Consider the following 14,374-nt stretch of genomic DNA (forward strand, 5'->3'; position numbering starts at 1 on the left):
TAAAAATTCTAATTAAATTTTTAGCCTAGTTTTAGAAGAAAATAAAGCTTTTGAGATGCCTAAACTTAAAAGAATATTTTTGAAATCAGTACATTAACCAAACGAACTGATAAATGCTGTGATACTAAGGATCGTAAAATGTATTTATTCATTTATTCGACGAGGTGTCTTGACCACCTGTTGTTGACTTTGAATTTTCAATTTTAATGCTTCTCTTTTCTGAAAAATCATGTCAACGCATTAGTAATATATTATATTAATGTTATAATTACAACTGCATTATTGTATAAACAAATTAATATTTATTATATGTGTGGGAGATTAGAACAGTTGTCGTTTTAACACATGAGCTTAAGAATTGAGGAAAAAAACAGTTTTCAATATCAATCTATAATTGATTATAAATTATAATAATATTAGTTAGTATAATTTAGCAAAATATTTAGTTATTAGTTATCTAATGGTGTGATAAATGACAAAAGTCCTTTTGTATAAATATTAACTTATGAGAGTTGACATTGTTGTGCAATAAATAAATTTATAGGTAGGCTATATAAAGCTTTTTGACAATAAATTTGAATTAAAAAATAAAATATATTAATACAACATTACAATGAATGGTTTGTTAGTCACCATTAGTCAACATTTTCTACTTTTGGATATCAAAAAACAATGCATGTCATTAGCTACAATAATATTATATGGGAAAAAAATTATCAAATATATAACGAATTTACATTAGTCAATTGGTTGTATTGGTGTTTGAGTAGTTCCAAATGTTTCACTCTTTGACTGAAACCTTGTTGTTCAAATTGATTTGCTAATTTGCTTGGCGAACGTTTCATAGCGTTTAAATTGTCGTCAAGAAAAGCTCTTTTCCTCTTTAAATCTTCGTAACGATTTTTGTATGCTTCCAGTTGACTTTTCACACTGTCTGTTTGCTGGAGAAGCCTTTGTTTTTTCTCTTTTTTCCTAAAACAAAATTTCTAACATTTAATACCTTTTTATATATACCTAATATTGTAAAACATTTGAGCAGATGCAAGGTATTTACATTATACTTTTCAATTTATTTTAGAGAGTTTAAAATAATATAAATTCATAATTTTGTTAAAAGAGATTTGATCCAATAACCGATTGAGATTATGGACCGATGTCGCTTAAGACGTAGCTTGAAAAAGAAATAATGTAATTTTTTTATTATACATTTGATTGGAAAATATATAATTAATTTCCATACTATGTACAAATAATTAATATTATTTATATCTATTAATTGATTTTCTATTGAAAAAATTTTCATCTACTTCACAATAAACTACTTACTGTTGCAAATCATTTGATGGAAAATTTTTTTCCATTGCTCAAATAATTTATTGTATTAATTTAAAAATAAGTCCAATGTGAAATAACATATTCAAGACAACGAAGCATAGGTACTAAAGTTAAGAAAAATAGCTATTTTGCTGTAAAGGATAAATTAATTATGATAAAAATAAATGAAAAAATTGAATGACAGCCAAAATTTGCATTTATAAATTAATAAGCACTATAATTATTATTTATTATGCTAATGCATAATTTATTATTTATTTTTTTTATTATTTGTTTTAATTAGATTTAACTTAATTGAGATTATGATAGACTAATTTATACACCCATTTTATTAGTACCTATATTAACATATATTTATTACTATACATAGTCTAATGCTAATAGGTACTTGTGTGTTGTGTGTAGTTTGATTAGATGCAACACTACAGATATGTTAAACTGTGAATTGTTTGTCGATTTATAATAATTGAATTAATTAAGTTTGAACAAATAACATCTTTGGTCTTTTTATTATGGATTAACCTACTAGTATTGTCTAAGGAAAAAATGTATTACAATTTCAATAGTTGAAATTTGTAAAATAAGAAAAAAATCTTTTATTTTTTATTGAGTACTTACTAATTACTGAATGAAATAAACAAATATATCCCAAATCATTGCATTAAAATCGAGTCAAACAAATTCATCTGTTAATTACTTAACACAATTACTTTAATTTATATTTATGAAATGTAAGTAAAAAAAACAAATTCATTCACTAAGGTATGTAATATTAAAGTAATAAAGAAATTATCATTTTTGTACATCATTATTAATATAGTTGTCGAAGGTCTGTGATTAAAAATCGAGACCCATTAAATATAAGTTATATAGTGTTTATAGTGATAATATTTTTGAATTAAATAATACTATATTTGTATAAACAACAATAATAATAATAATGAATTAATTAAATAAGGTTTTTCTGTATTTTCTAAATTTAAGACGTATTATTATGTTTTTAATGCCTACCAATCTCTCGATGAAATAATAATACTATCTTTATTCTAATATTCTATAATCTATACTAACAACTACAACTAAAAAAAAAAAAACCCGTGGCTTCCTGGACATCATGGTTTTGTATTTTTTGAAAAAATTGCTTTTTCCTACGAAAATGTTCCCGACCACTGGTCGGGCAATCAGCCTACATGATATTACTAAAACATTGCATGTAATTGCACAAATGATTTTAAGTTAACATTTAAAAATTTACGAAAAGAGTCAAAACATTTTGAAAATTATACAATGTATAAAAAAATTATAATTTAAATATTTTGTGAAAATTTCAAGTTTTTATGGTTATACGTTTTTAAATAATATCAATACTAAGATATCAATTTTGTCAAAAACTGGTTTCACGTTAAAGTTTCTGTTTCTAGATGTTTTTTTTATTTTTTAATTTTTTCCAACCATTTTATCTCGTTTAATTTTTTTTTTTCAACTATAGTACCGATAATACCTGAGTGACTTGAAAAAATTCTGATTTTTTTTCTGATCAAATCAATACGTGTTCCTCGATACAAAATATTAACATCAACAATCGGGCAATTTTTCTTATGAAGTCGAATAAATCGATGAAACAATAATAATATAACCTTGTATCGTACAAAGAACATCAAATTATAAGTTTTGTATATATTTTTCGGTTTTGGTGATTTTTAAAGAATAAATCAAATGTTTTTACTTACTCTTAATACTTTTCTGTACTTATTTAAATTTTCCGGACATGATTTGAAAATTTTATTAGACAAGACTATGTAACTTATGCGCCAACGTATTTATTTTTTGCAAATATTAGCCCCATTTATTTCCACCCCAGAGTAAGCGAAAAAATGCCTAAATCGTTTCAATAAAATCATACCCGGATAATACGATTTTACTGAATCGGTCGGGCACCGCGGATACGCCACTCTTAAGAACAATGAATTACGAGCAAGTGCCTACTTGGAAATCTTGGCCTTCAGCTGTCCGATCTTGTGCAGTTCCTCGCCGATTTGCCGTTCGTCAACGGCCAACATGCGGCCGAACTCCAAGTTCCTAATCTGCTGCGCCGTGATCTGTTCGGCGACCGCGCAGAAGTCGTCCAGCACCACCGACCGGCACTTGTTGACCGACTGGTCCGCGTCCAGCGCCGTGCACGCGGCCACCGCGTCGCACAGGTTGGTCTGCAGCGTTTCCGTCTGTTCTTCGAGCGCACGCGCCGCCGTCTCCAGCGTCCGGTTGTACTCGGACACGGACTTGACGGCGCGCCAGAGCGTCAGCAGTTCGTCAGTTCGCGTACGACAGGCGTCGCCGCCGCGGGCCACGGCGTCCCTCCGGAGCCGCCGAAAGACCGTTAGGGCGGCGTCGTCGTCGTCCTCGTCGTCGATGTCGTCCGGCCAGCTGCAGCCACTGCGGCCGGGTAGCGAGACGGCGCCGATGGCCGTGCCCTCGCACAACGACCGAAACCGATCGTCCGCGACCTTGGCGGCCGGCTCTTGTGGCCCGACGCCTTCCGCGCTATCGGAGAACCGGAAGAACCGCCTCTTGCGCTCCTCGTACTCGTCGTGGGCCCGTTCCACGTCCACGCGGAGCGCGTTCACGGTGTCGTCCACGCCGGCCCGCATCCGCTCCAGGCCGTCCAACAGTTCCCCCTTAGCTCCGTCCAGCTGGTCCAGCTCGCGCGTGTAACGCGTCAAGCCGTCCACGTATTCCCATCGGTGCGACCGTTCCCGGGCGATGGCTTTTTGCAGCGTCCGCACGCCCGAGTGCAACACCCGTCCGGTGCACACGGTGTCGGTGCACATGAGTTTCAGCTGTTCGCCGTTGACGGGATCGAGAAAACTGAAAAACACGGAAACCAACTCAATGGTCGTGTCGAATCGCACTTATAATTACGTGATTATAATACGTCAAATACGATGTGCTCGAGACAGAAAAAAGTAATATTCGAATTGCACTTGGTTTAAAAAAGTTAATATCTTAATTGAACTCCAATCTTTGAAAACTATTTTAATTCCTATAAAATAATTTCATATAACTGCAATTTAAAAAGATGAAATCGAATATTTATGTTTAACTGCGCTGCTGTACGATAACTATCGAGTTTATCTCGACGTTAAATAATGAACGCGTCACTGTAATGGTTATGTTAAATTTTAATTCAGCGATAAATCCGATAAAAACGATTTTGAATGAAGACGATCCACCTTTTTGGTATCCAAGATTAACAAATCTATTTACTACTTTAATAATATTAAAAATTTAATAAATATTCGTTTTTGTAGAGATTCTGAGCAGAGCGATATGAATGTATTGATTTTACAATGATGTATATTTTTATTTTATTTATTTGTTTGTCATCACCTTTTTTAGGACAATAAAAATGGTAAAATGTTCAACTTTGGGAGTCCTAAGTTGTTTCTAGTAGTACATTTGATCTAACTAGAAGTCTAGAAACTTGGTGAATCAAAAGTAAAAAGTTCCTAGTTCTTTTTAAAATAACTAAGAAAAAATAGAAATTTTCACCAAAATATGTTTAAATTAACATTTCCTATATGACTATATATAATCCAATAATTTTTACTAGGTCAAAAATCTTAAAAAAATAATATAAGGTTTCTCATAAGTAATTGATACTTTTTTTTATAGACGTTTTAAGTTCACATTTAGACTAAATTCGATATTTAACCAAAAAAAAAAAAACAATTTTAGTAATATTTTTGTTAAAAAATATTATTCGTAGTGACTTGAAATTTTGAACGTATATCATATATTATATTTATATACAAAATTACATTTTTAAATTTAATGTCTTTGGAAAAAATTATTCACCCTACTGTATTACTAATAGTAAAATAAAATACTGTAATAGCAATATAGACCGGCATTAGACCGTCTTCGCTCAAAATCGTTATGCATATTATTATTGATTTATCAATTTATCATTATTCAAATTTAATATTAATATATACCTACTCGTATATTACAGCGACTAAGTGACTTTCTAAAGGACGAGGTACACTCGACACCTTCTATACGGGAGAGTGATTATATCTACTTTCCCTCTTTTTATAATATCACTATAATTTTACTATGAACAAAATAATAAAATATCTACAAATTGGGGAAAGGAAATGTTATTTTATAATTAAAATAATAATATAATAGTTTAGTTAACTATAAAGCATACCATACTTAAATACATAAATAACACGTTTTTCCTTGTAAAAAAAAATTGTTTAAGAGTAAGTAGTTGTTTGAAAATAGTGCTGAGTGGATGTGCAAATTAATATACATTTTTTGACATTCAAATTTTAAATTCCAAAATACAGCTCCCCCAAATGATATTTATTTTAAACTAATCGCAGCTTTCAGACTAATTTAAATAATTTACATTTTAAACTATAGATTAATACGAAAATAATGTGTATATCGTATAGAATAGTAATATTTGTTTAGGTAATTGGGTAATTATTAATTTATATAAATCCATTAAATCCTAAGCTAGACAAAAAAAACTGTGGGCGATGACATACGTGCAGCGACATATCTCTAGTTCGATTAATATTATTTTAAAGAAGCCAAATAATGTAATATTATTTTCGATCGATGTTTACTTGATTTCGTAATTTTCCTTCCTTGTGATGAGCATACGTTTGAATTGCGTGATTTCTCTTAACAGTTCCTTCGACAAACTCAATTTCTTCCTCTTGTTGTTGGTCTAAACAAAAATCCTTCTATATAAACGATCATAGATACAAATATAAAATAAGACTATTGATTTCTTCCGAATCTATCGTCGTATCTTACGGTATGAATTGAATTGGCATCGATTGGCCCGAATACAATGGGACACAGTTGTTTGGACATCTTGGACGTGTTCACGATTTTAAATTACAGCACGTTCTCGACTGTAAAATATAATTTATGAATAAAATACATTTTTTTTTTTTTAATTTATGACAAAATGTTCAAAATATAACAATGCAACCATAGTAAGTACGTGCACACAAAAATTCTAGTGTTATTTTACACCATGTATCGTGTTCTCATGATGCGTTGAAATCGTATAACGTATAATAATAGCTTATTTATTATGAATAGCTAATTACCAATAACTAATAAGTATATAGGTATATGATTTAAATGCATAAGTAAGTTTGTTTTTGCAGAGTCAATTTACAAGATGGGTTAGCAATATGCATAAATCCACCTTATACGCTGATTCAAATGATCCATTTTTTATTTTTCATATTATATTAAAAATATAAACACGAAAAATATAGATTTTATGGTTTATTAGAATTAAAGCAGCGAAAAGGCTATATGCCTAGTCATGTATATATAGTTTCAATTTAATATATAATCAGTGATTTTGCCTTTTTTTTTTAAATTAAATGAGAAATGTATTATAAATGCATTTGATATTTTATTTAAAAGTAAATGAAAAATGACAGTTTAGATGAAAAGTAAGTCGTTTATTTTTTTTTTTTTAGTATGAGATACTTCTGTTTCGCTTAATAATAGTTAGGAGATAATTAGTAGTTATGTTGTGCAACACAGGAAACCTGTCTTCCGAGTGTCTTCACTTCAGAAGCCAAAACTCGGTCATATACTAAAATATACGTATTTATACTAAAATTAAAAATCTGTCATATCACACTATCGGAAAATAAGGTTGAAATGTTTCTTAAACAAATTGTTTAATTGGCTTAATATATTTTATACATAAACGTTTAAAAAAAAAACCATAAAATTGTATCATAATTTTTTTCAATGAAATATAATATAATATTTCGGTGTATAGATTACACTATTACAGTACATACCTATAATCAAAATAATTTACAAGCAATATTTTAATTTTATTTATTCTTTCGATTAGAATTTAGGCTGAATTTTTAATTAAATTAATACATAATATACTTTATAATGTACCTACTTAAATATATATATATATATATTACACTTCAGTAATATCACACACAAAGTATTGTTCTAAATTACAAAAAAAATGTTCCCGGAAGGCTTACATGCGATATCGTCGACCGTCGTCTTACAAACAACTTACCTACAACAAATTGTGTACTGTTGAGTGTTGAGTCAACAGTGTTGGCTACTGTTAACTTTATACCATTAGAGCGAATTGAAATATTATCAAACTTATAGATGTTATCGGATTAATTAGGCACTTCATGAGCTTTTATTTATGTTTTAATTAAATTTTAAAATTGAAACATTTTACAAGATTTTATATTGTACTCGTGTACTTTTAACACGCTTTGTATTTGAAAATTAAAATAAGTACCTATCAATAAATGTATATGAAATGCTCTAAATATTATTGTTACCCTTAAATTTGATAATTCACTCCAATGTTAAAACTAAAACAACACATAATAGGTTGTACGTTTGTAAGACAACGGAGACAACACGTGCGGTTTCGGCGTCTTCTTAAGATATCAAATAGATGGATCATTCTTGTTCGTAGGTACTCACCTCGTTTATTGCAGCTATAACCGCGCAACGGCAGGATCTATCTCCGTCGGCGTGTGTTGCACTTTTGACAGATCGTTTTTAAGAGTGGATAAACACCGTCAAGAATCTACGCGCACGTGATGTAAGTACAATTTCAAAGCCGAGCGAACCAGCACATATACGTATACGTGTCGGTGTATCTATAATAATTTCGGTATAATCTGCGATTACACTGTTGTAGGTTAAGCGACCGAAATGCCGAAAAAATAAATAACGCCGATCGACTTGTATGTAGTGACCAATCAGTATAATAATCGTTTATTGACTATCGGCCCGTATATGATATACATTGAATTATCGTTATCGTGTGCGATATGCGTGTAGGTGCTAAATATAAGTTTTGTAAAATAAATTATGACGACCGACAATCGGACGCACAGTCAGTAGATTAAATAATTTGCTGATCGATAACGCACCGCCGACGACGGCGGACTGTTAATTGATCAAAACACAGACTTCAATGCAAAGTTCATCGTTTTGTTGATACCTACGACAGTGCATTCTAAGTACGCATTTCTTTCGTGTAAAAAGCACTTTAAATTTATTAAAATATTAATAAATTATTAAAATTTAATGTACGAATTATTATAAATTATGAAGCGTATGTCGTATGTGTTTACTTGTCTTATTATTCCTTACAACTTGTTACAATTATATGAAATATCCATCACTCTATGGGTAGGAGAGGAAAATGAAGGCAATTCTATAGAAGTTTTCGTAACATAACATTATATGCGGCACGAATAAAAGCGTACTGTGTAATGATAATGTGTATGTCATCGTATTATATATAGTACTATTGTATTAATGATTAATAAATATAATTTATAAGACTTGAATAACGACATGAATACTCATTTTGCAAATGTTTTTTTTCAATAAAAGTGTAAGGTATATTATTTTTTGTATGAACGTCTAGTTTTTACGAAGCTATTGATTTGGTAAAATATTAAAATAATTTAATATGCAAATATTAGTATAGGTATTACATTTTATAGTAATTTTCGTTGTTACAAATTCTCAAATAAGCTTTGTAGCTTCGTTTAGTATATTTGAATCGTTTAAATGCTTAAATTTAAAAAGCTAAATTTAAACTTATTTACTATTAAAATGAATTCTCACTTTTCATTAGATACTCATTTTTTCGACCGAATTAATTTTATATTTATCTATGTACGTATGAATTGCGACAAATTGTAATAAACTGCGACGGATTGTGATGAACTGCGAGCACTGCGTTTAATGATATTAGTGAAATCTCTTATATATATGTAGTTAAGTTGTATAAATACGAAGATAGTTGTGACCGTTTAATGCGATATCGGATTAACGATTAGATAATTTCAAGCAGTTATCCGGTACTGTGTCTCTAAAAATACTAAAGTCGCGTACTTTTTCAACTTTTATGTTTTGAGAACCACTTGTTGAAAATTATATAGAGAGCCAATTCAATTTTCGATGCGGTACTCTACCTAATATTGAAAGCCAATGCTGGTCGTCAATTTGTATTATTACGATAAATATATGAAAATATTACGAAATACCAAACTGATGTTATTCACATAAGTAGAAAATGAAAAATTTTTGTAACAAAACACAAATAAAATATAATATTTACCAAGTAAATATTGTATTCCAAGTACTTTTTATGGATTTAATTCATAAAGATTAAGAGGGAAAAAATTATTATTTTAATACTTGAAAGAATTTTAAGGGGACTGTTGGACTGAGCAAACATCTCCCCCTCCCCAAATTTTCGACAATATTTAAAATATCATATAAGATAAAAATTATCGTCGTTTATTCGTTTAAAATCCAACAATACTGTGTAAATGTCAAATGTGTAAATGTGTAATATGTTTTTACTCGTCTGTGTTTATTTTTTGTAAACGCATTATAATTTACGATAATGTAAACATTAACCATTGTCTGAAACTGAACTTATAATATATAATATGGTATAGTATTATTTATTAAGTATTGTAAACAGTGATGGCGTCTGCGGGGATGGAAATGGTGGAATCTATACCGAGACCGACCCTAAAACGACCGAGCATTATATTATTGTTTAGTTGGCCCACCCAGACACGATCTCCATAGTAATAAAAAAGGTATATAGTATAATACTAACAACGCGTATTACGTGTAAAAAAAAGTTTGGTAGGTACTTGCCGGATGACTATGGCTGGTAACAGCGACCGGGTGTGTTAGCACATGTTTTGCTTCACTCGCCCCGATACACGGGACACATGTAATATTATTTTGAAAGGCAAAAGCTGTAATATTACGACTGTCAACAATAGATCTCAGTTTTTTTAGGTATATGCCACCGAAGTTTAGTGTATACAAATATTGTTCATCGAACATTTTTTTCCTCGAGTTTTGGGACGCGCATTTACATAATATGGGTAACGGCTGGACCAATCCAGTGGACAATGGCGTGTTTACAATGTTTTCATCAATGAGCCGTTATTCCATCAAAACTGTTAGGGTGGATGGTAAATAGTAATTAGGTGTACAATATTTTTCTAAGACTAGAAAGATCAGAAATGCATGTAATATTATATGAATAAAAAAATTGATTTTATTTAAGAGTTTAACGAAGAGGAAATTGCAATAGGTACCTACGTTATAAGTATAAGTATATATAACTACTATAACAGATGTAGAATGTAGATATTATATATTCTATATTGTTCTGTAATAAACATTGACGTATACATTTTAAGCTACGAAACCATCTCGTTAGGTAAACATTATTCATATGTATTTTTGACTGTTTAAAGATATATAATTATTAATTATAATTAAATTAAAATAATAATAATTAAATTCATATTTTTATTGAAATGAGATGTTTTAAATTTGATAAAAAATGTGTACAATTTATACCATTCTAATTGAAATAAACCAAAACTTATTTTATATATTTTTACATATTTGGTAAATAAGTACATATTTTGTACATATTATAGTAATTTTTGATTTTTTCATTGATTTTCGTTGACATTTAACATCATTTGCTTCGTCTAAAACAACAAGATATGTAATTTTTGACAGAAATATTTTAATAGGAAAAATTCAACAAGGATCTCTGGAAATTGGATACACCCCTTCTGATTTAGTGATTAAGAATTATACACTTATCACATCTGTTGATGTGAAACGGTCTTTTAGCCAGTACAAAAGTATTCTACGACCAAACCGTCGTAATTTTTTATTTGCAAACCTACAACAATATGTTGTTTCTCATTACTTTGTTCCGAAATAATATTCATAATTTTATATACCTACATCATTTGTATTACTTTTATTTAATATTTATAGTTATAATTATATAATATTATAATATAATTATTTTTTTGTAATTTTCAATTTACATAATACATATTTTGGATTTTTTTCCATATTTTAAGAATAATTGATACATATATTGATATTTTTATTACAATAAAATCCGTTCCCTAATAATGATATTATTATAAAAACATTTATTAAATGAATGAAGTTTATATTTTGTAAAAATATAAACATTATTATTTATTTATTTGTCAAGAAATATCTTTATACCACCGTACATTACAATGACTAGTGTTTAAACTTTAAATAATTAAATTTTAGCTAACTAATAATAACTAGTTTATTTTAAAAATACTGAGATCTGAGTTCAGTATAATATTATATAGTATAATAAAAAAATTATTATTAAGAAAATTATCAATTACATGTGTAATATTAAAAACTCCATGTGGAAAGACCATCGTACAAAAAATACTAATATTCGCAATTTTTGCTTTTTTGTGCAGCGAGTTCTTATGCCCTAACGGGTTGTACAACGTACACTGACAAACTCACATACACTGCGGTAATTGTGGCTGTATATTATACTATGCAGGGATTTCATAGATTTCATCAATTTGAAATCATAAATTTAGGTAACTCGAGATAAAATTACTATTCTTATACCAAAAAAATTGTCAACTAGATAGACTAGTTAAGTATGGAGAAATAGATACATAAAATTCTCAAATATAACAGATCGCAATTTTTTTCGAAATCGTAATTTCACTAAACGTTTTAAATTTGCATTATTAAAGCTATTAATAGTATAATATGATGGGTGATCCATTCAATGCAAGACATAAGACGTGCACTTATTATTTCAGAAAACACTATAAACGTTTTTAAAAATATTTCTTGTACATAATTTTAAGCCGTTATTTTTATTCTTTTAAATGATAACTTGTATTCTTAATTTCATATTACGAAGCAGAATATGTTTTGGAGTATTTCAATCTAAACAAATTAAATTTCGAACAAGTAGTTTATTAATAATTATAGGAATTAAAAGTGTATTTGAGCGAAGTAGTGAACGACCATTCTACGAAAATTCCTGCATTACTCCACTCAGTTCAAGAAAAAAACTCATAATTACTCATCAAAAATTTATTTTTTAAATATCAAAGTCCAGCTAATCTTTCACGGCGTTGTCTGTGACCAGTTATTAAATTCTATGGATTTAACCTTTCTTAAACAAGTATAAAATATATTTTATTATTTATTGTATTACAATAAAAGGTGTACGCTAAAATTAAAAAAAAAATTTGAACATTTTACATTTTTACCCCTTTTACTCTTTTTGGCCCCTTTAGGAGTTTTTAAAAATCATTTCTTAGAGAGTCTCTACAACATATAGCGAAACTACGAAACTATGGACCGAATTTCATACTTATAATTTCAGCAGTTCCGACTAGATGATGATAAATTAATGAGTCAGCCGAGTCAGGAAATGTTATTTAATATACATATATTATGTTTATATAGGTTCCAAAAATTATTCTGCCTTGGAATAAGAAATTAAAAATGCATGTTTAAAAAAATGATTAATGAGTGTTTACACTAGTAATATCATCCGGTATAATGTAATTATATTTATATAGATCATATTTTTTTCAAATCAACTAAAAAGAAAATTGAGCGATTTAATATAATTAAAAGAAATTCCTTAAAAAATTATAGATCGAGGAATAATCTCATAATTAAAATATTACCTTTATTTAAATAATATAATTTTGGAGTAATAATGTAATATTGTATTATTGTGTAGTATGTACATAATAATGTATTAATGTTTATTTAAATAATAACTATATACAATTGGAATTTATTTTTAAATCTAAACGTTAAGGACTACCTAATGAGAATGATTACAGTTAAAAATTGATAGTTAACGGAATCGGTGCTATGTTATAGCATCTTTATAGTTTTTATGCTGTATATTTTTATGTTTTTTATAAATATTATTTAAATAAAAAGGAGAAAAAAATATACTAATAAATAATAATATTGGGAAAATTATATGTTACAAAATATATAAACGTAGCAAAAATGTAAGACCTAAAAGTGATTTCCTCGGAAATATTGTTGACTTTCCTTTATATATTTTTTAATATGTGTGCTTGGGACTTCTTGCCACTTATTTTCATTTTTCAATTGGAATTTAAATATTTATTTTTAAGTTTTTTCAAAAATATTTTAAAATTGCCTATATCTAACTCCTTAAAATCCGATAAGATGTCATTTTAATAATTTAATACATATTTTTAATTATTCATTTTAAACTATATATAGTCTTAATTATTATAATATAAGTTTTTTTATTACGATTTATTGAGTATTTATTTAAAATAATATAATCATTAATTTAGTCATTAACATTGTATTTGTATAATAACAAAAAGGTTTCTTATTTTTTTACAAATATATTTTTCAACAAGTTGATTGATTTAAACGGCATGTTAAATATACTATGTGTTTGAACTGCAAATATAAAAAACATTTTTATGTCTCGAATTTAGCGCAATAACGAGACATAGTAAAAAAATTAATACGATAAGAGGACACTACGAACGCCTTTTTGCATCAGAAATAGTGCATTCGTATTTCAAATGCTACGAAGTCAGTAATGGTCGTATACCCATAAGTAATACACTATTTGAAAGGTGATATTTTTTACCATGTTTTGTTGGAATCAGATACTTGAAATTGTAATTTATTTTCTTAAATACATAATACATATAAGTAAATTAGTATTTACAAAAAGATCTTTTGTTACGCCATAATGCTCGGTTGTTAATACAATTTTCGGGAATTGATTTCCAACATAACATAGCAAAATATATAACCTTTCTAACAGTATATTTTTTATTAGTCTGCGATCATTATTGACTTCGTAGCATTTGAAATACTTAGAAGGGTTTTCAAAGTAAACTTATAATTCTTTAGCCCGTAAACTGGATACGAAATAGAAACTGTTGGAATATAGTTGCGATAACGTCGGCTTCCATGATTTCGTATTGGGTCGTAATCTCGTATAATAATTATAATTATTTTGGTTTCGGACCTGTAATTATCATGCGGGGTTCGCGAACAATAATTGACCATTATCAAATTACATCTTATGGCTTATTTAGATTTC

General features: G+C 28.5%; 1 protein-coding gene across 1 annotated transcript; it reads right to left on the reverse strand.

The window, feature by feature from the left end:
• LOC113557446 lies at positions 1-8,136 on the reverse strand. The gene is made up of 6 exons (XM_026962972.1): positions 7,858-8,136; positions 6,169-6,269; positions 5,976-6,079; positions 3,322-4,200; positions 738-972; positions 1-219 (listed from the first exon to the last, which is right to left on the reverse strand). The coding sequence occupies exons 2-6, from the start codon at positions 6,226-6,228 to the stop codon at positions 145-147; spliced, it is 1,353 nt and encodes a 450-aa protein (XP_026818773.1). The 5' UTR covers positions 6,229-6,269; positions 7,858-8,136; the 3' UTR covers positions 1-144.
• Positions 8,137-14,374: the final 6,238 nt, after the last annotated feature.

This window comes from Rhopalosiphum maidis, chromosome 3, assembly GCF_003676215.2.
Source record: "Rhopalosiphum maidis isolate BTI-1 chromosome 3, ASM367621v3, whole genome shotgun sequence".
Lineage (NCBI taxonomy): Eukaryota > Metazoa > Arthropoda > Insecta > Hemiptera > Aphididae > Rhopalosiphum > Rhopalosiphum maidis.